We start from the raw sequence: 22,715 nt of genomic DNA, 5'->3' as shown, positions 1-22,715 counted from the left end.
AGGATTCTTCCTCCCTATCCTCCTCCCCACAGCCTGTTTCACTATGCTCCCCCTTCCGCACCTCAGCTGGGCTGATAAGGCACACCACTCCTTTACTGGGTGCCTTGCTTTCAGCCCAGCCAAGGGCTTTTGCCTCAGCTAGGGCCAGAGCTTTGGTGTCAGGCCGGGTGGGGATTCGAGTCTCGGGCACTACCAGAGCTTTTGCTCCGGCTAGAATAAGGGCTGCTTTGGCTTCAGCCAGAGCCAGGGTGAGCCAATCAATTTGTTCCTGAAAGGAACGATGATCCGCCTCTGCCCTGCTGTGGCACGCCTGAAACGCAGCTTGTAGCTGGAGACTCTAACCCTCTCCCAACCTTCCCTGGTTCTAAGCCTGGGCAAGTTCCTCCTGCAGTCCCCTGACGTAACCTTTTCCCTCAGTTACCTGGGACTGAAGGTACTCCCTGTGGTTGCGATAGCTTTCTCCATCTCTCTCTCGTTCCTGCCTCTCCCACTTTAAATCCTGATCCAGCTTTTCCCTTTCTTTGCTGGTCTTTTCCACTGATCTTTTATGATCTTTACTCTGGGTCCACCTGGCTGCTGCATCCTCAGGCCATTCACCCCTCAGCAGCGCCTGCACTCACTTCCTTGAGCAGTTTATCCTTGCTGTTACATACCTAGCAATCCTACCCTCCATTTTATACTACTCTCCACCAAGACCTACTGTCTCTTCACCTTCATTCAATGCACGTCCTGCCGCGGTCACCATTGTAAGGGGCGCTTGGGGTGTGGGTTCGAATCCACACTCCCCTGAGGTTCTGTACGGACGATTTATGAGGATGGGTGGGTAACGAGGCACCAGACACAGTGGGTAAGAGTACAAAATGGCTAATGTTGTTTATTTAGAAAAGTAAACACAAAGAGAGAGGGCATAGGAAGAGGTCATAAATAGCAGTAATGGCACAATCTCACTCAACAACACGAAAAATTCTCGCAACAGGGAAGGGGAAAATAAGAGGTTAAAACATTCCACCCACACACAACCCACCTCCCACTTCCACCCTTCTTACCAATTCCTATCCTAAATTGAGTCTGTGAGGGGGTTTGGGCGATACTCACAATCCTATCAACTCCGGGGTTCTGGGGGCACTTATTTCAGCTCGGGGTCCCTCTGGGGTGGGTTTTACGTTGTTGGTCGGTTCGGTTTTCCTCCTCGATGTTGTGTCGGTTTCTTTTATTTGCCTCTCGGTTGACTCCTAAGCAAAAAAGCTGCTGGAGTTAAGCACACCTTCCCCAGAGCGAGGGCCTGTCAAGAGCTGACTCAACTCCCCTTTAACTCAACTCAACCACAACGAAAACTGACTCCCACCTTCTTAACTCAACCCTACAACTCAGTGCAAAAAGCTGACTCCAACCTCCAAGTGTGTTTTTGCAGCTTATCTTATAGTCCGTTCATCTTCGCGCCAAAACTGCATGCCATTGTCTTGGGTCTTCCATGAATAAAATGGGGTGTGAATGGCACTTCGATGTGTATCGATCTGTCTGGAATGGAAGATTAGCCACACCTCCTGTATCCTGTCACTCGCTGATGGGGTGAATGATGATTGTTCACTATCTCGACAGAGGTGCCACTCTGTCTGGGCTGGCCAAAATGATTGCATCAGACCTGTGGGCCTTTGTTTAATTATTCAAACTGATACCCTTTGTGTTGCCTTGTGTTTTACTGGGGTGATTTTGCCTGAACATGTTGCCTCTTGTGTGAGGGTTTTACACAAAAAGCTGGAGAAATGTAGTTTTAAAAATATAAAATTGGCTTGTATCCATTTTCCTGGAAGAACCGAATGTACACTCTTCCGCCTTACGGTAGCTGGCTTATCCCCCGTCCGGTTCTGTGCCCCTGCAACACTGTCTGTTACTGTACAGCGTGGCCAGAGTTCCATCATCCTCCACGGTTTACAGGCTGTTGGCTGCAGTTGGTCATTTTAAACATGGCATCTTCCCATTCTCCCTGCCACGTCTCCGTGGTTGGTTTTGCAGAACCTTACAGACAGGGCATTTCTGTCATCTCAAACTTACCTGCCATCTATTCCAGCAGCATCGGTGCCCTTGAATAAATCTCACCTTGACACTTACAGTCCCACCACAATCAGCCCAAACACTATCACTAAACACACCAGCATCACTACCAACACCAACCTTCTCCACAATCACCTGATGCTGCACAGGACACAGGGCATCAGCACTCAACCACATTGCTTCCCGGGAGGCCAGTGATGGCCTCACCATGGCCACATTTACTTCACTTCATGCTGTACATTCTGACTGCCCCATGATGCTCCAGGTTGGCACCACCCCACACCAGTTCTGCAAAGCGTCCCTGCAATGTTCAACCCATTCCTTTCACTCATCACCATTGTGAGAACCCTCGAGAAGATGCACGGTCACTTGCTCTTACCATTCCAAGCACCAACAGAAATCAGCCTCCCGCATTACTTAAGATAGTGAATTAGAGGGGTCTGTACTGAGTGATTGCAAGGTATAAGCCAGCAGGTGGTGAAGCCAAGGACAGTCCAGGAAAGAACTCAGCACAATGCTAGCTCACTTCCTAGCTCTGCTGAAGAGAACATAGATAGAGGAGGGAATTACCATTTTTTTTGCTTTACATTCTCTTACAGCCTCTCCATTAAAAAAATTCTATAAAGTTTACCTGCAGTTTTTGAAATTTGACCTCTAGCTTTGCTTCTAATAATTTTTAAAACTCGGCAAAAACTGCGACAAGCTGAAGAAAAATATTCCATCAGTGCACCTAACTGAACAGTACTGATGTATCCTGGGTTGCACTTCAAAAGTACTGAGGTTGTGAAAGTGCAAATACAAGTTATTTTGTATTCAGATTGTCCAGTTACAGCGTATCAAATTTATGTAGAAATTTCCATTATAAATACGGGCACAGGAATTTATAATGGAAATAGCTGACTCAAAGAATGTTCCAGACTTCTGAAACTCGAAAGACAGACAAAAACTGCAACCTTAAAACAGTGCCTTGTAACTTTATGGAACCAACTAAGCCATTAACCTGGCATTTCTCACCAGGATCCTGCAAGCTAGATGCTCACAGATTTGCTTGGTCTTTATAGGTGTGTGAATTACTTGAGTTAGGGATGAGAGTGAGCAACCCTCAAATTAGCTCATACTTCTCCAAGTTCTCAGTCAGTCACTCTGTCCCTGGTGATAGATTCCAGTAATGTTCCCACAACTGATGTTAAACTGACAGGTCTGTTGTTTACTGGTTTCTGCTTCGCTCCCTTCTTAAATAATGCAGTGACAGTTGCAAGTTTCCAATCCAAAAGTCACAATTACCAAATCGAGAGATTTAAAATTAATCCAAAAGCCCAAAAATCGGGGCCCGATTTAGATTCGAAGGTACATTTTTTTATTTTACCCCCAGGTACACAAAGTTGTAGTGCCACGGAGGTCTCAATGTCCAAGTACAATTCTACCAGCCAAATGCTGCCTCCTTCAAAGGCTGCTTGTTGACGATGATTACTGGTGGGACTAGGTTACTACATTCTGCAAGACATTTAACACATTTACTATTAAAAAAATTATAAATGTGATAAAAAACTTATCTAGAATAAATTTCAATAGCATTATATTTTGACTGCTCAAAAAACTAGACATTCTTCAACATAGTTAGTATCAATACACTATTTGCCACAAACATCTAGTATTTTGTACACAAAGTTTTATCATATCAATCATGTCAACAATATAATTACACATTTTTTCACAGAGAATAACTGCTCTGAAGATGCATGTATCAGCAATTTATACCCTGCAGTTCCAAAGGTTGTAATTGCAAAGTGATTCAGTCACTGTACATAATACTCTTGGTGCCATTCAAGAGGTTAACTGGAACTGATTATTTTGGGGGGTGCGGGTGTACAACAGTTAAGATGAAACTTCCTGACACCTTGGCCCATGTGTATAATTTTCACGTTTGCTTTAGTGGAGCTGGGATATTTGCAGATGCTTGTTCAAGATAGGCCAACGGTCCTTGAGCCAGGTCAGCTGATTTTTTGGGCTGTACATTAATATCTTCCAAGACTTGTTGCCAGTGGCGCAGCTTACTTAGGTGCTTCTGGATCAAGGCCTCCTTTCTCTGTAGCTCATTTTTCAATTCTGAAACATCCTGTAAAACAATATTAAAACAAATTAAGAACCTTTCCCAAAAAAGTGAATTCAATGCTTAGACTTTAAAAAGGCACAATGTGGTCAGAAATTTATAGTTAATAAAATATACATTGAGGCAAAAGTTTCTGAAAAAAACAGTTGAGCAGTGCCAAGCAGTGGAACTGGTAGGTCCATGGCACACATGCCGCTTGCAATTGTTAAGTTAATAGTAGCATTTGGAAAAGTGTAGGCCACCCCACTGAGCAAGGGATGGGGGGAAAATGGATGCAAGAACCAGTGATACAACAGTTAACATAGTTAAGCTACTCGCTGGGTTTTTTGCCTTTGAAAAGTGCAAGAAAGTTCTGCACGAAATATTTTTTTTTAAGAGAAAGAGCAAGAGACACACACAAAGCGCAAGTGCGCACGAGGGAGGGAGACTAAGAGCCCGAGGGAGGGAAACGGTGCGTGCCCCCGAGGGAGGGAGAGAGAAAGAAAAGGAGAATGTACAAAGAGAAAACACATAGGGCAATGATGCAATAAACAAGGGTGCCCCAACTGCAATGTAGAAGTTGTTGCGATCTGACCCCTGAAGCACTATCTATAATAGTCAAATGGTTCCAAAGACCATTGGCATCACACTTTTCCCAACCTGTGTGTAGTCACTCCACCAGTCTGCCACACATTTTCCCTCAGTTGAAGTACTTTGTTGCCTGGAGAACCACAGTAACGGTGAAGCAGGATTTGGACACCAGAATTGATTAATATAGGAACAGGAGTAGGCCATTTAGCCCCTCGAATCTGTGCTGCCATTCAATGAGATCATTGCTGATCTGTGACCTAACTCCATAAACCCACCTTTGCCCCACATCCCTTCATACCTTTGGTTAACAAATATATATCAATCTCAAATTGAAAATTAACAATTGATCTAGCATCGAGTGCTATTTGCAGAAGAGAACTCCAAACTTCTACCACCCTGTGTGTGTAGAAGTGTTTCCTAACTTCACTTCTGAAAGGCCTTGCTCTACCTTTAGGCAATGTCCCCATGTCCTCGACTCCCCAACCAGCGGAAATCGTCTTTCTCTTATCCCCTTAATATCTTGAAACCTTCAATCAAATCACACGTAACCTTCTAAATTCCAGGGACTATCACCCTAGTTTGTGTAATCCCTCCTTGTATTTAATCCTTAGAATCCTGGTATTATTCTGGTAAATATATGCTGCACTCCATCCAAGGCCAATATATCCTTCTTAAGGTGTTGTGCCCAGACACAATCCAACAAGTATTTCTCTTTCATAAAAGATTATATAGGCTAATAAGAAAAGCCAGCACTTCTGCCATCATTTTATATCCAGAAATTAATAACTCCATTCAGCTTTATTGTGGATCCTAGTAATAAAATACCCATGACTCAATCCCCAATTGATTTTTCCGTCGAGACAACTTATCCAGAAAGAGGAAAGAGAAAAGAGAAATATTAAACCACAGAAAATAAAGTCCCTTCACCTCTTTTATGACTTGTTCAGGTTTTTGAACAGCAAGCTGTAGCCTCTTCTGAAGAAAGAAGCACTCCGTTTGTCTGGCAACATCCAAAAACTTTTGAATGCATTGCTCTACACCTGTGGCAAAATAAATGAAGACATTCACAAAAAATATGCCATGTTGTTGGAAATTTCATAATTTGAATCGAAATGCATCTAAATCTGCATCAATAGCAGAACTGAAAAGTGAAAAATGCCATAAGATGGTAATAAGATAAACTTTCTAATAATTTAGTTATCTTTGAGGCTCACACCCTTTTTGCTAGATAAATCTCTTCCATATGCCTCCATTCAAAGCCTGTCCTGCTGTGATATGTTGACCAAGCGAGGAATCAGTGCTTTTCTTGCTCGAGGAAAAGATGTCAAGGAACTGCGACTAGCAAGCAAGCTTCCATACAATCACAATCAATAAGGAGGTGGTACTCAGTAAGATAATGGGACTAAAGGCAAATAAATCCCTTGGACCTGATGGTTTGCATCCTAGGGTCTTAAGAGAAGTAGCAGCAGGGATTGTGGATGCATTGGTTGTAATTTACCAAAATTCCCTGGATTCCGGGGAGGTCCCAGCAGATTGAAAAACTGCAAATGCAAAAAAGGAGGAAAACAAAAAGCAGGAAACTATAGACCAGTTAGCCTAACATCCATGGTTGGGAAAATGTTGGAGTCCAATATTAAAGAAGCAGTCGCAGGACATTTGCAAAAGCATAATTCGGTCAGGCAGAGTCAGCATGGATTTCTGAAGGGGGTCATGTTTGACAAATTTGCTGGAATTCTTTGAGGATGTAACGAACAGGGTGGATAAAGGGGAACCAGTGGATGTGGTGTATTTGGACTTCCAGAAGGCATTTGACAAGATGCCACATAAAAGGTTACTGCACAAGATAAAAGTTCACAGGGTTGGGGGTAATGTATTAACATGGATAGAGGATTGGCTAGCGAACAGAAAACAGAGAGTAGGGATAAATGGTTCATTCTCGGGTTGGCAATCAGTAACTAGTGGGGTGCTGCAGGGATCAGTGCTGGGACCCCAACTATTTACAATCTATATTAATGACTTGGAAGAAAGAACCGAGTGTAACGTAGCCAAGGTTGCTGACGATACAATTATGGGAGGAAAAGCAATGTGTGAGGAGGACACAAAAAATCTGCAAAAGGACATAGACAGGCTAGGTGAGTGGGCAAAAATTTGGCAGATGGAGTATAATGTTGGAAAGTGTGAGGTCATGCACTTTGGCAGAAAAAAAAAATCAAAAAGCAAGATATTATTTAAATGGAGAAAAATTCCAAAGTGCTGCAGTACAGTGGGACCTGGGGGTACTTGTGCATGAAAACACAAAAGGTTAGTATGCAGGTATAGCAAGTGATCAGGAAGGCCAATGGAATCTTGATCTTTATTGCAAAGGGGATAGAATATAAAAGCAGGGAAGTCTTGCTAGTTATACAGGGTATTGGTGAGGCCACACCTGGAATACTGCACACAGTTTTGGTTTCATTTACGAAAGGATATTCTTGCTTTGGAATCAGTTCGGAGAAGGTTCACTAGGTTGATTCCGGAGATGAGGGGGTTGACTTATGAGGAAAGGTTGAGGAGGTTGGGCCTCTACACATTGGAATTCAGAAGAACAAGAAGTGATCTTATCGAAATGTCTAAGATTACGAGGGGGCTTGACAAGGTGGATGCAGAGAGGATGTTTCCACTGATAGGGGAGACTAGAACTAGGGGGTATAATCTGAGAATAAGGGGCCGCCCATTTAAAATTGAGATAAGGAGGAATTTCTTCTCTCAGTCGGTTGTAAATCTGTGGCATTCGCTGCCTCAGAGAGCTGTGGAAGCCGGGACATTGAATAAATTTAAGACAGAGATAGACAGTTTCTTAACCGATAAGGGATTAAGGGGTAATGGGGAGTGGGCAGGGAAGTGGACCAGAGTCCATGATTGGATCAGCCATGATTGTATTAAATGGCGGAGCAGGCTCGAGGGGCCGTATGGCCTACTCCTGCTCCTATTTCTTATGTTCTTATAAGAAATAGGAGCCGGAGTAGGCCATTTGGCCCCTCGAGTCTGCTCCGCCATTCAATAAGATCATGGCTAATCTGATCATGGACTCAGCTCCACTTCCCTGCCCGCTCCCCATAACCCTTTACTTGCTTATCGCTCAAAAATCTGTCTATCTCCGCCTTAAATATATTCAATGACCCAGCCTCCACAACTCTCTGGGGTAGAGAATTCCATAGATTTGCAACCCTCAGAGGAAATTTCTCCTCATCTCAGTTTTAAATGGGTGGCCCCTTATTCACGGGGCTCGACTTTCCACTTCGATCGTTAGGGCCCAAAAAATGGGCGATGTTCCAGCCTTAGTGATGTTTCAGCTCTCAAGAGCGCCCATTTTTCAGATTACAACTTTCGGCTTTTTTTTCCGGAGATAGCCCAGCGATGTGAATTGGGCCTTAACGATGCGAAATGGGCCCCAGCAATGTGGAAGGCAAAGCGTCTCTAGCAACGGCCTTTCTGCACATGCGTTTTTTTTTGCAAAAGTTGCCCACCATTTGGGAGGTCAGGAGTCATCCAGGCATGCGCAGAAGGCAAAGGGGGGTGGCGGGGTGAGGAAGAGAGGAGAGAGAGAGGAGAGAGAGAGAGAGAGAGTGAGAGAGAGAGAGAGAATCAAAAAAAGATGTCCAAGCACGAGTAGCCCGCAGAGAGTGGGCAGGAGGGCAAAACCGTTTTCCAACGAGGCCCTCGTCCAGGAGGTGCACGTAAGATGGGGCCAATTAACCCAGGGTGCACGTGGGAAACCTCCATCCCGGACATATCGGAAAATTTGGGGCGAGATCGCCGATGTGATGTCCTCGGTGTCCGAGTCGAAGGGATCGGACCAATGCCGCAAAATGTGGAACAGCTTGGTTCCTTAGGCAAGAATAAGTATTAAATGGATTTTAAATTGTAATGATCCACTGAATATGTAAATCTACCAGATTGAAATTAAGCTGGGTATGCTTGCATAGATTCCCTGCTAAGATTTGGACAGGGTTCTGAACCTGCGCCCATTAATTCTAATTTTCGCAGTCTCTTTTTGGGTTACGTTGGTGGATGGGGCATGACTGAGCACTGAGGGGTCTGGTCACCTTCACCCACACTGTCAGTCTCTCCAGCTGCTGTCACTTAGTGACCCAGCCTGGACTGGGGAGAGAGCTGCCCTGGCTCAATGTCTGCCCTGGGACACTTAGGGACATTAACTCCCATCATTGCCGAGCTCACCAGCTGTCCTGATTCCCATCCCCTGCCTCACCCCCCCAGGGGCCCTTCATGGAGATTGTAGTGGAGATGTTTGTGTCAAGCATTAGATCCCTAACGCGATCTTTGTTATAACCATGCACCAATTGTGGATACAAACCCTATTAGCATATAACATTGGAAACTGTTGTCTTTCCACGATAGTAGCTAATCAATTAGCTTATGCCATGCTCTTGTCACGTTTGCAGAGGAAGATATCCAAGAATTGGGCTAAGCGCAGGTACACAGGAGGAGGCCCTGCCCAGCTCAGTATCCTAACGGACCTTGAGGAACGTGCGGCAGCACTTGTGGGCACCCACGGTCGCTCGGCCACCACCTGTGGTAGTGCAGATCCCTCCCTTACGTCACGTGAGTAATGTGTAAAGCAATGGTAATTCAAAGTAATGAAACGGTATTTCATTATAATATATGAATGATGTCATGTTATGTATGAGGCTTCTGTACTACTCTCAGGTTAACAACTTAAGAACATAAAAGAAATAGGACCAGGAGAAGGCCATCTGGCCCCTCAAACCTGCTCCGCCATCATAAGGTCATGGCTGAATTCCACATAAATGTACTACCATATGATGTAATAATACGTAACGCCTCTCGGTTCCCAATTATTGCAGTACTGTTGTTCCTCCTACGTATGCCAGCGCAGTGCAAGAGTGTGTACCTTCTGTTCTAATAAGCTCAATTGTGTTTTGCAGGTCACCCAGCTCCAGAGACGCAAAGGGAGGCCGCACCTGCAGCTGCCCCATTGCAAGTGGTCATAAGAATTAGGAACAGGAGTAGGCCATCTAGCCCTTCGAGCCTGCTCCGCCATTCAACAAGATCATGGCTGATCTGGCTGTGGACTCAGCTCCACTTCCCCGCCTGCTCCCCATAACCCTTAATTCGCTATTGGTTAAAAATCTATCTATCTGTGATTTGAATATTCAATGAGCTAGCCTCAACTGCTTCCTTGGGCAGAGAATTCCACAGATCCACAACCCTCTGGGAGAAGAAATTCCTTCTTAACTCGGTTTTAAATTGGCTCCCCCGTATTTTGAGGCTGTACCCCCTAGTTCTAGTCACCCCGACCAGTGGAAACAACCTCTCTGCCTCTATCTTGTCTATCCCTTTCATTATTTTAAATGTTTCTATAAGATCACCCCTCATCCTTCTGAACTCCAACGAGTAAAAGACCCAGTCTACTCAATCGATCATCATAAGGTAACCCCCTCATCTCCGGAATCAGCCAGGTGCTGAAGAGATCACCAAGCCAGAGGAGGATGATGTTATGGAAACAGAGGAGGATTCCCCTTGCATCCCTGTGAATGTTGTACCTGCGGCCACTTCGTCTTGGAGAGAAGTAGCGGGCCCAAGCGGCTTGCAGCAGGCGACTCCAAGGTGTACAGTGCCCACGCCGACTCCACGGAGGTTGAGTCACCGAGGTCGGCACACACTAAGATGGGCTGATCGCTATGAGGACATGACCACACTGTGCAGGGAGAGCGTCGCTATAAGTCGCAAGCTCCTCCAGGCGTTTGCTGGGTTGACGGGGAACATTGTCAGGATGTCCGCTCGCATATCGGAGGGTATGGAGCGGATGATTGTGGCAATGGGCCAACAGACCCCGCCATCCATGCCTTGCAGCATGCGATACTGTCAGGAGACGACACTGCACTCCAAGGTACCGTCCCAACAACCGTCAGCACAGATGCGAGTCAGGAGGAAGAACTTCCTTGTGGCTCAGAAGTCAGTTCATCAGAAACGTCTTCTCCTCCTCCACCCCCTGAAAGGATTCTGCCACCGTCACTACCCCCACCACCACCAGCCCTTGAGGTCATCTACTGCAAGTCGTCCTGGTCCGTTACCCGATTACAACGGGGAGTTAAGGTACGTGGAGGGGGGGGGGAAGTTATCTGGAAGGAAGCCTGACCGCAGGTAGAGCCGGGGGAGGGTTCTCGTTGTTGTTGTATTTTAAATTTATTGTTGGGTGACTGTTGGGAGTGGGGGGGGGGGGGTGTATAGAGTTAAAAAATTTTTAAATTGTTCAATAATTTAAATATTTTATTGCATTTTACAATTGTTGTCAAGTGTCTTATAATAACGTACGGTAAGGTAAAACATGAATACAATTGTTGGAAAACAATGGCCAGGCAAGGATGAAATGTAATGCAACTGCAACTGTTGTCTTTCTGTAACTGTCACCAATGTAAATTCATGCAAAACGTTCATTTATGAGTTGCTGACAAGAGTTTTGCAGCTGCTTAACTCCCATAGGACTTTTCCAGTCTTGTGGGTGGGTGGGTGGGTTCATCGCCAGGCTGATTGCCCTCCCTGAGGTCCTAGTCATCCTCCTCCTGTCCTCTCTCCTGAGGTGGACCGGCAGCCCCATCTGGCAATTGTTGTTCTCTCCTTATAGCAAGGTTATGCAACATGCTGCACACCACGATGAACTCAGCGACCTGCTCAGGGTGGTATTGTAGGCTGCCTCCAGAGTGGTTCAGGCATCTGAAGCGCTGCTTCAGCACTCCCGTCTTTGATGATATTGCGTGTAGCTATATGGATTTTGTTGTAGCGCTTCTCGGCTTCCATCTGGGGATTACGCAGGAGAGTCATGAGCCAGCTGGCAAGGCCATATCCTTTATCTCCCAGCATCCAACCGTGACCTTGTGGCTGACTGTTAAACAGGTCAGAGACAGTGCTGCCACGCAAGATATGCGCATCATGGATGCTTCCTGGAGAATGAGCATTTACTGCCATCATTTGGTTGTGGTCGACAACAAGCTGTACATCCAGGGGGTGGAATCCCTTTCGGTTATGAAAACACCTCTGCATCCTGTAAAGGTGCTCTCAGAGCAATGTGCGTAATCTATTGCTCCCTGCACCTTGGGGAAGTTTGCTATTCGAGAACCCCAAAGCCCTCTCGGTCTGTGCCTCGCTGGTCATAGGGAAATTTATAAAGTCCATCCTGCGAGCGTAAAGAGCTTTAGTCACCTGTTGAATGGAGCAATGTGTGGCGTGCTGAGAGATACCACAAATGTCACCAGCTGAGGCCTGAAAGGAGCCCGATGTATAGAAGGAAAGTGCCGCAGTAACCTTTACCTCAACGGGCAGTGCGGTCCTGATGGTGCTGGTAGGCTGCAGATCTCCCTTGATGCGCTGGCATATCTCAGCGGTGAGCTGCTTTCAGAAGCGCAGCCTCCTAAGGCACGTGTTATCGGACAAGTTCAGGCATGATTGCTTTTCTCTAAGTTAGTCGGGTGTCAGGTCTCCTCCTCCGCAGCAATCTGCCATCTCTTTGATTGGGCACATAATGCTCTTCAATATACCTTCTCCCATCTTAGTCTGCAGCATGTGATTATTCATCAATAATGGTAGAGAAGTTACAGATACCATAGCTATTGCTATAAATGCCCTAAATTTTGTCCTCAATAAATAGAAATATGAGTAATGATTGCCAAAGAGTTAGTGAGGCCCTTAAAATAACTCAAATTCATTCTCCTCATAAGCCCCTTCAAGCAGCCTCACTTCCTCAGATGTTCAAAATTGCGTCCGTAGTGCCGAGTCCTGCCGAACAGTGTCAGTCAGGAGCAGTTTTTCTCCAGCGATCTTCTCGGTGTGCGATCAGCCTGGCAATGTGGTGAAAGTTGCGGTGGGCGATCACCTCGGCGATGTGAAATTCTTGTGCGCTGAAAGTTGGGTCGGCAATCTTTGGACAATGTTCCGGCCCAACTTTCCACTTTTAAGGTAAAATGGGCGATAGCCTGCATATTTGGACGATAGATGGGCAATAGCCCAACAATCATCAGGGGAAAGGCCAGCCCTAAGACTATGTCCTCTAGTTTTAGTTTCCCCATGTGTAAATATCCCTCTCTGCATCCACCTTGTCGAGCCCCTTCATTATTTTATGTTTCGATAAGATCATCTCTCATTCTTCTGAACTCCAATGTGTATAGGCCCAACCTACCCTTTAAGTCAACCCCCTCATCTTCAGAATCAACCTAGTGAACTTTCTCTGAACAGCCTCCAATGCAAGTATATCCTTCCTTAAATACGGAGACCAAAACTGTACGCAGTACTCTAGGTGTGGCCTCACCAATACCCTGTACAGTTGTAGCAGGATTTCTTTGCTTTTATACTCCATCCCCTTTGCAATAAAGGCCAACATTCAATTTGCCTTCCTGATTACTTGCTGTACCTGCATACTAACTTTTTGTGTTTCATGCACAAGGACCCAGGTATCTCTGTACTGCAGCACTTCGCAAATTTTTCTCCATTTAAATTATAATTTGCTTTTCTATTATTTCTGCCAAAGTTTTCCCACATTTTACTCCATCTGCCAAATTTTTGCCCACTTAGCCTGTCTCTATCCCTTTGCAGATTTTCTGTGTCCTCCTCACAATTTGCTTTACCACCCATCTTTGTATCAGCAAACTTGGCTACATTACACTCAGTCGAAAGGGCCAAATTAAAGCAGAACAACTGGTTCTTTAGCTTCTCCTCTTCCCCGCCCCCGTTGTGAGCAATGCCCATCTCCCACTCAGTAACTGCCCCTCGTGCAACAATTTTGAATCTGGAGCACACTGAATGGATAATCACCGATGCAGACCAGTATTCCCATTACTCTGTCAAAGGAGTTGCACTGTTCCTGAAAATGGCCCAAGACGAAATGTTTGCAACGAGGGTTTTAAATTACATTGTTCAAAATTACCTTAGATGGTCCTAGATCAGAGGATAGATGTGTAATTTCAAATTATGTCTAAGCAAATATCAAACTACAGTTTTTATAACAAAAAGTTACATAAACAAAGATTGATTATAGTTTTAATCAGGCTACAATAGTAAAAAAGGACAATCTATAATTAGCTGCAGGCAGTTGGGGGACATATATGAAACAATGCCTATAACAATCAGACTCAATATAAAAACTGAAAAGGAAAGGGAACAGCAATAATGAATGAATCGCGAGACCCGAGCTTTTTAATAAAAATTTATACCAACTCGCGATCTCGGATTGCGAACCGTGCCGCTCTGCTGCACCGGAAACAGCTTCAGATTTGAATCTAACCGACCCTGTGCGAGCATTGAAACCATTTGGGCAAACGGGGTAAGGGGCGAAAAAAGATAGCCAATCAAAAATAGACTTGCCGCAGACCAGGTCTCTGCAATCACGTGACAGTGCTGTGCATTGGTTGATGGCTTCGAGAAGGATTTTTTTGGTTGGTGGAGAATGCCACTTCAGCAAAAGACACTGTTATAATCAGTGTGAAAGCCGCTTTAAATATTTTAAACTGCCAGAGCCAACGAAGATGAGCGGCTAAATGAACAAGTGGAGGATAAGTGTGCAGCAAAGTTTGGCAATTTTATCATGTAGAATTGTCCGGGGGGAGAAGATCTTGGACGCACTGTGAAAATGTCAGATACCAGCCATCGTAACTGTCCAGTGAAACACGGACCGACCACACACCCGGAGCAAGAGAGCGAGCGCATGATGCTGAGCCAGCTCGGTGTCTGACCCTCTCTCTGCACAAACAGCCCGTCCTGCACTCACCCACTCCAGCATGCTGTGATTTAATTATTTTTTTAAATGAGTTATTTCTGATCAAAATAAGACTCGCTGTAAAACGAGACTGCAACAGCGAAAGAGAGTGACATAACGACAACCAAAATAATGATTTCCTTTTCCAACATGGACTCGCTATTAAAGCTCAATAATGGTTTGGCTGGTTCTTAAAGTGCATCATTAATGCTGGCACTCCCTCTCTCTTTCTTCCTCCTCTCAAATGAAGATTGAGATGTGTGTTTATTTTTTTTAACATTTTTTTTTATAAGACAAACCAGAGAGCTCCAGACTCTCAGCTCAGGCAGCAGAAAAGGTTTCTAGTACCTTTTACAAATACATCAGTAAAGAGGGATCTGGGAGGCAGAGTAGATTTTTTCTTTAATGGTCTGAGAACAGGAGGAGAAAAACATGGGATTTTAAAAAAATGTGCATAAATTCCCTTTTAACTTTCAAAATGGAATTGGATCTATTCTTAAAGAAAAATAATTTGCAGGGCTACGGGAAAAGAGGAGGGGGAGTGGAACTATTTAGATAGCTCTTTCAAAGAGCCGGCACAGTCGCAATGGGCCGAATGGCGTCCTCCTGCGCCATACGATGCTAAAGTAATACTTAATTTCATTTAAGTGTGAAATGTAAGAAGTACATTCAAAATAATACAAGATCAAGGCATTTCCTCCTTTAAATGTCCAGTGAGGCTGAAGACGACTTGAGCTTCTTCCATTTGTTATTGTTGCTCATGAATTCCAGGTGTGTTGCTCTTTTAAGCGCTTTACTGCACTGCATAATGCAGCTATATTTATCTACACGGCCACAACATAGACATCAATCTTATTCAATAGTACCATAACGAGAGCTGAAGCACTTCTGAAGGATTACAGGATTTTGGTAGGTTTTTAAAGTTTTATCTTGCCATGTAAATATTACAGGGCTGTCACTATCAGGAAATGTTAAGAGTGAGATTTTTAAATCAAAAGAAAGTGAAAGATTGTACGCCATTTGAGCATATGGTGCTTTGCCCATGGAAATTATGTAAACGGTGCACAATTTTAAACTAACAGTGGGCACACCTCTCGTGGTTTTTGTTTGCACTTCAGTGTCAGATCTGGAGCACGTTTGTCTGATTTAGCTGCAAACGTGGCTTGTTGCTGTTCGAAAAAAAACAAAGGGTAATGGTTGATGGGTGTTTTTGTGGCTGGAAGGCTGTATCCAGTGGTGCTCCGCAGGGCTCAGTGCTGGGTCCCTTGCTTTTTGTGGTATATATTAATGACTTGGACTTAAATGTTGGGGGTATGATTAAGAAGTTTGCAGATGATACTAAAATTGGCCATGTGGTTGATAACGAAGAAGAAAACTGCGGACTGCAGGAAGATATCCATGTACTGGGCAGGTGGGAAGAACAGGGAAAAATAATTCAATCCGAATAAGTGTGAGGTAATGCATTTGGGGAAGTCTAACAAGGCAAGGGAATACACATTAAATGGTACTGCACTGAAAGGTGTTGAGGAACAAACTGACGATGGAGTGCAGGTCCACAGATCCTTGAAGGTAGCAGGCCAGGTAGATAAGATGGTTAAGAAGGCATATGGAATATAGTTGAGCGTCCCAAATCCGACAACCGAGAGACTGAAGCCGAGCCGGTTTTCGTGTTTTTCAGGACTTCGGAACGTGTTTGACGTCCGTAAACACCCGAGCCCAGGTTCGGGTATTTCCGAATTTCGGAACGTCAGAAGGGGGGGTGCTCTCCGAGGAGCTGTTTGGGTCGCCAGCCCCGCCCAGGAGGTCATCGGGCGGGGCGGCAGCGAGGCCCCAAGGCAAGGGCGGTGGCGAGGCCCCAAGGTCGGCAGGGTCGTCTGGCCTGGATTCCGGAATATTTTACAGATTCCGGACGATCCTGCCACGGATCGTCCCAGAGTCCGAATTCCGGAACATTCCAGATTCTGGAACTCCAGATTTGGACGCTCAACCTGTAAGTCGAGACATGGAATACAAGAGCAAGGGGGTTATGCTTGAACTGTATAAAACACTGGTTAGGCCGCAGCTGGAATATTGTGTGCAGTTCTGGTCACCACATTACAGGAAAGATGTGATTACACTGAAAAGGGTGCAGAGGAGTTTTACAAGTATGTTGGACTGGAGAATTTTGGCTATGAGGAAAGATTGGAGATGCTGGGTCTGTTTTCTTTGGAACAGAGGAGGCTATGGAGAGACTTGATTGAGGTGTATAAAATGATGAGGGGCCTGGAAAGAGTGGATAGGAAGGACCTGTTTCCCTTGGCAGAGGGGTCATCAACCAGGAGGCATAGATTTAAAGTAATTGGAGAGAGGTTTAGAGGAGATACGAGGGGAAATTTCTTCACGCAAAGGGTGGTGGGAGTCTGGAACTCACTCCCTGAAAGGGTGGTAGAGACAGGAACCCTCACCACATTTAAAAGATACTTGGATGTGCACTCAAAGTGCCGTAACCTAGAGCTGCGATGTGGGATTAGATTGGATAGCTATTGGTCAGCTGGCGCGGACACGATGGGCCAAAATGACCTCCTTCCGTGCTGTAAATTTCTATGATTCTATGATTCACTCTGAAGGAAAGATGGGGCCTTGGTTTAACATCTCATCCAAAAGAGCAAATAATCTAGGCTGACAATTCAGTGCAGTACTAAGCACCTCCAACAACTTGTATTTATATAGCGCCTTTAACGTAGTGAAACATCCCAAAGCTCATCACAGGAGTATTATGAGACAAATAATTTGACACCGATCCACATAAGAATAATTTAGGGTAGATGACCAAAAGCTTGGTCAAAAAGATAGGTTTTAAGAAGCGTCTTGAAGGAGGAAAGAGAGATAGAGAGGCGGAGAGGTTTAGACAGGGAATTCCAGAGCTTAGAGCCTATACAACAAAAGGCACGGCCACCAATGGTTGAGCGATTATAATCAGGGATGCTCAAGAGGGCAAAATTAGAGGGGCGCAGACATCTCGGGGGGAGAGATTAGAGATAGGGAGGGGTGAGGCCATGGAGAGATGTGAAAACAAGGATGAGAATTTTGAAATCGAGGTGAAGCTTAACCGGGAGCCAATGTAGGTCAGCGAGCACAGGGGTGATGGGTGAACAGGACTTGGTGCGAATTAGGACACGGGCAGCCGAGTTTTGGATCACCTCTAGTTTACGTAGGGTAGAATGTGGGAGGCCAGCCAGGAGTGCATTGGAATAGTCAAGTCTAGAGGTAACAAAGGCATGGATGAGGAATTCAGCAGCGGATGAGCTGAAGCAAGGGCGAAGACGGGCAATGTTACAGAGGTGGAAATAGGCAGTCTTAATTATGCCGCGGGTATGTGGTCGAAAGCTCACTTTAAGGTCAAATATAACACCAAGTTGCGAACAGTGTGGTTCAGCCTCAGACAGAAGTTGGGGGCAGGGATGGAGTCAGTGGCTAGGGAACGGAGTTTGTGGCGGGGATCAAAAACAATGGCTTTGTCTTCCCAATATTTAATTGGAGGAAATTTCTGTTCATCCAGAACTGGAAGTTGGACAAGCAGTCTGACAATTTAGAGACTGAGGAGGGGTCGAGAGAAGTGGTAGTGAGGTAGAGCTGGGTGCTGTCAGCGTACATGTGGTAACTGATGCTGTGTTTTCGGATGATGTTGCCAAGGGGAAACATATAGATGAGAAATAGGAGGGGGCCAAGGATAGATCCTTGGGGGGACACCAGAGATAATGATACGTGGGCTTGAAGAGAAGCCGCTGCAGGTAATTCTCTGGCTACGATTAGATAGGCAAGAGTGGAACCAGGTGAGTGCAGTCCCACCCAGCTGGACAACGGTAGAGAGACATTGGAGAAGGATAGAGTGGTCAACCGTTTCAAAGCCGCAGACAAGTCAAGAAGGACAAGGAGGGATCGTTGCCTTTGTCTGAGAGCCGTACTGTGGCAGGGGCAGAAACCAGATTGAAGGGCTTCAAACATTGAGTTACGGTACAGATGGGCAAGGGTGATGATGGCAGATTTGAAGACGAGGGGGGGACAGTACCTGAGGAGAGAGAACTGTTAACAATGTTAGCTAACATGGGAGCCAGAAAAGGAAGTTGGGTGTTCAGCAATTTAGTGGGAATAGGGTCAAGGGAGCAAGAAATGAGTCTCATGGACAAGATGAGCGTGGAGGTCAAGAGGTGAGATGAGAGAGAGACTGGAGAAAGATGCAAGTTCAGGGGAAAACCTCAGAGGAAGTTTGGCCTGGTGGGTTAGGGAGGGGAAGGAAGGGAAGTGGCAGAGGCAGCTGATCGGATGATCTCAATCTTTCAGACAAAGAAGTCCATGAGCTCCTCGCACTTGTTGGTGGAGGTGAGTGTGGTGGAGACAGGGAAGAGGGGTTTAAGAAGACGGTTAGCAGTAGAGAATAGTAGCCGGAGGTTATCTTTGCATTCCAGATGAACAAATGAAGCTTCTCTGCCTTTGAAAAACATTCCAGTGATTTAATAATCAGATTTATTGTCTAAACTGACCATTGCTTCAAGGCCAGTCTTAATTCAACAGTTCAGTGACCACTGCATCTAAATTGACGTGTTTCCTCACTTAACAGGCAAAAGCTAAAGGATATTACTACAATTTAAAGAAAAATCAATAGCAGTATAACATTAGCAGACTTCAAATCATTCTGATTAATCCTTTTCTTAGAAACTTTTAAAGAGTTGTTTATCTAAAGCTTAATTTTATCAACAAGCTTACTTTGTAGCACCTTATTGAACATTCACTACATTTTCTTTATCAATTATTTCCTCAAAAAACTATATTACATTTGAGAGACATGACTTGTCTTTTACCCATCTCTGTTGGTTGTCCATAATTAAACCCGGGTTTTTCTAAGTATTACTTCAATCCCATATTATGGCCCTAGATGCTAACGCACTATTGATGTTGGGCAGACTGATCTATAGTCATCCAGTTTACTGCTTTCTCCATTTTTAAACCGAGGTGTTGCATTGACAACCTCTCCCTCGACTTTCCATATCCAAGAATGTTCAAAAGATTGTGGTCAAGCTTTTGCTATTTGCTCTGACTTTCTACAGCATTCTCAAATGCTTGCCATCAAGGTCCAGTGCCTCTTCCACTTTGAGTTCCAGCTTTTTCAGTGCTACTTCCTTATCTATAGTTAGCCTATCCAATTGCTCCACCTCCTCTTGTATGTTTTCATTCCACTATTGCACTTTTTTTCATTAAAAAACAAGGCAAAGTACTCATTTAATATTTCTCTCATGCCTTCACCTCCGTGAGAAGTTATCCTTTGTCACCTCTTATTAGACCTAAGCTTTCTTTATCCATTCTTTCACTTGTATGTTTATAAAATCCTTTACTGTTTCCCCTTGGTCTCTGTCTGTCTTCCTTTCTGCTTCCCCTCTATATTTTCTGTACTGTGTTTTTTTGTATTACTTGCTGTAGATTTGTCAGCTGCCTAGGCCCTAAGCTCTGGAACTCCCTCCCTCTCCGCCCTCCTTTAAGATGCTCCTTAAAACCTCTCTTTGACCAAGCTTTTGGTTATCTGCTGTAATTTCTCGTGTGGCTTGGTGCCAAATTTTTGCCTCATCACACTCCTGTGAAGGGCCTTGGGTCGTTTTACGACATAAAGGTGCTATTTAAATACAACTTGTTGTATTAGAAGGCCTTGAAGGGACAACTCAATAATTTTATGAAACATGCAAATGATCACGTAGAAGAGGTAAGGAAAAAGGTATAAAAAGTGGGTATTGGAGCAGATATTTTAGAATTCGATTAAGGTCTGATAAACCTGAAAAACCAAGCTCAGAATTGCAACATGCTTAAACTATATTACCCACCAAACATAATTTGATCAAGTAATAAATATCATTTAGGCATGAGGCTCAATTTTTCCCAGTATTTGCGCCGTTTTTTTTGCAAATGTGAATGCACTCACCATACTTTAGGTAGGTGCTGTAGCCTTAATCACAGGACTTTACAAAAGATTAACGAAGGAAGAAGATGGCGAGGAAGAAAAGGAAAAGCAACATTTGTTCTGGTCTGCATTCAATGAAATTTGAATTGTGTTAATTTTTAAAGTAATTGGAAAGTATATGTACACAGTTATATTTTATTCTGCCACTTAAAGTTATAGTAATTGAGAGTCATGTCATTACCATGGGCTCAATTTTCCCCGAGCCCGTTTTCTGACATATTGCCAGAGTTGCGCCACTTATTTAGGTAAATAAATGTGCCAGAAAAAAATGTCGGAAGTTTCCCTGATGTTTGTGCTGCAATCTGCAGCCGGGCAGCGTGGCCGGTCACCTCATGGGGTGGAGCCTGTGGTCTGCGCTGGAAAAAGGAGCCGGGCTTTCTGCGCATGTGTGGGGAAAAAAAACTGACGTTCTGGACGTCGCTGAAATGGCCACGCATGCGCAGTAGAGCTCAGAGAAAGGCGAATGGCAGACAGTGTTGGCTTGTGGATGGCAGCCATGAGAGGTGGCAACAGGGAATAGACAGTCAGCATCAGGCCACAGGACTCATTTTAGGTCCTTAAAGACTGCTCAGCGGTAAGTAACATCACCACCTAGTTTGGAGACCGGGTTTAAAGGACTCAAGTCAGAGCTAGGTAAAATGAATAGGGAGCGTACTTATGACAGAAAGCAGGCACGACGAGAATTTCAATCACAGGAGGAGATAGAACAAATCTGAGAGGAATGGCATCATGATTATAATACCAGGCAACTGATGCATCTCTCAAAAGACTGAACTCATAACTACCATCCAATACCATCAAAGATCAGTGTTGCAAACCTAACGCAGCAACTGAAGTATTTCCCTGTAGTCGAAAGAGTTTCACTGCAAATGGAAGCAACAGTGATGTCCTACTAAATGACACTAAACTGGGTGGCAGTGTGAGCTGTGAGGAGGATGCCAAGAGGCTGCAGGGTGACTTGGACAGGTTAGGCGAGTGGGCAAATACATGGCAGATGCAGTATAATGTGGATAAATGTGAGGTTATCCACTTTGGGGGCAAAAACACGAAGGCAGAATATTATCTGAATGACGGCAGATTAGGAAAAGGGGAGGTGCAGCAAGACCTGGGTGTCATGGTTCATCAGTCATTGAAAGCTGGCATGCAGGTACAGCAGGCGGTGAAGGCGGCAAATGGTATGTTGGCCTTCATAGCAAAGGGATTTGAGTATAGGAGCAGGGAAGTCTTGCTGCGTTGTACAGGGCCTTGGTGAGGCCCCACCTGGAATATTGTGTTCAGTTTTGCTCTCCTAATCTGAGGAAGGATGTTCTTGCTATTGAGGGAGTGCAGCGAAGGTTCACCAGACTGATTCCCGGGATGGCTGGACTGACATATGAGGAGAAACTGGATCAACTGGGCCTTTATACACTGGAGTTTAGAAGGATGAGATGGGATCTCATAGAAACATATAAGATTCTGACTGGACTGGACAGGCTAGATGCGGGAAGAATGTTCCCGATGTTGGGGAAGTCCAGAACCAGGGGACACAGTCTTAGGATAAGGGGCAGGCCGTTTAGGACTGAGATGAGGAAAAACTTCTTCACTCAGAGAGTTGTTAATCTGTGGAATTCCCTGCCAGAGAGAGTTGTAGATGCCAGTTCATTGGATATATTCAAGAGGGAGTTAGATATGGCCCTTACGGCTAAAGGGATCAAGGGGTATGGAGAGAAATCTGGAAAGGGGTACTGAAGGAATGATCAGCCATGATCTTATTGAATGGTGGTGCAGGCTCGAAGGGCCGAATGGCCTACTCCTGTACCTATTTTCTATGTTTCTACTATGCAATATAGGAACTTTTAAAATTTGAGTCGGAGATGCCAATAAAAAAAAAGTTACGGCAAAGATGTTGATATTGTCTGTGAAACATGATTGTGTACAAGACTCAATAACAAAGGGTTTCTATATAGATACTGCATTTCAAAAATCAATATGTTGGTATTTTGTTACATAATTATAACAAAATGCTGATATATGAAATAAGTACTAGTTTTGGCAATTGTGCAGTCTACATATTTTTCCAACAATTCTAACTTCTTTAATTGTTTTCGTTAAATGTATTCAGTAACTATCTCGCAATGAAATATGTAGTGAATGTTCTCTAAAATACTTGCATCTATAAATTTATTAAGGAACAATTTGCTATTTAATTAAAAATTGTTAAAATGATTTAAAAATCTTTAAAAAGGTAATTT

General features: G+C 44.5%; 1 protein-coding gene across 1 annotated transcript in view; it reads right to left on the bottom strand.

The window, feature by feature from the left end:
- Positions 1-848: 848 nt before the first annotated feature.
- The window catches only part of LOC139250578 (mediator of RNA polymerase II transcription subunit 28-like), a 34,198-nt gene continuing 12,331 nt past the window's right edge, over positions 849-22,715 (bottom strand). Inside the window, exons 4-5 of the mRNA XM_070872978.1 lie at positions 5,660-5,772; positions 849-4,168 (exon numbers count right to left, since the gene is read on the bottom strand). Coding sequence (XP_070729079.1) covers positions 3,971-4,168; positions 5,660-5,772 — 311 coding nt within the window. The 3' untranslated portion in view covers positions 849-3,970. The remainder of the gene's footprint in view (positions 4,169-5,659; positions 5,773-22,715) is intronic.

This window comes from Pristiophorus japonicus, unplaced genomic scaffold, assembly GCF_044704955.1.
Source record: "Pristiophorus japonicus isolate sPriJap1 unplaced genomic scaffold, sPriJap1.hap1 HAP1_SCAFFOLD_393, whole genome shotgun sequence".
Classification (NCBI taxonomy): Eukaryota; Metazoa; Chordata; class Chondrichthyes; family Pristiophoridae; genus Pristiophorus; species Pristiophorus japonicus.
The sequence above is the reverse complement of the archived record's forward strand: the minus strand, read 5'-3'. Positions and strand labels throughout refer to the sequence as shown.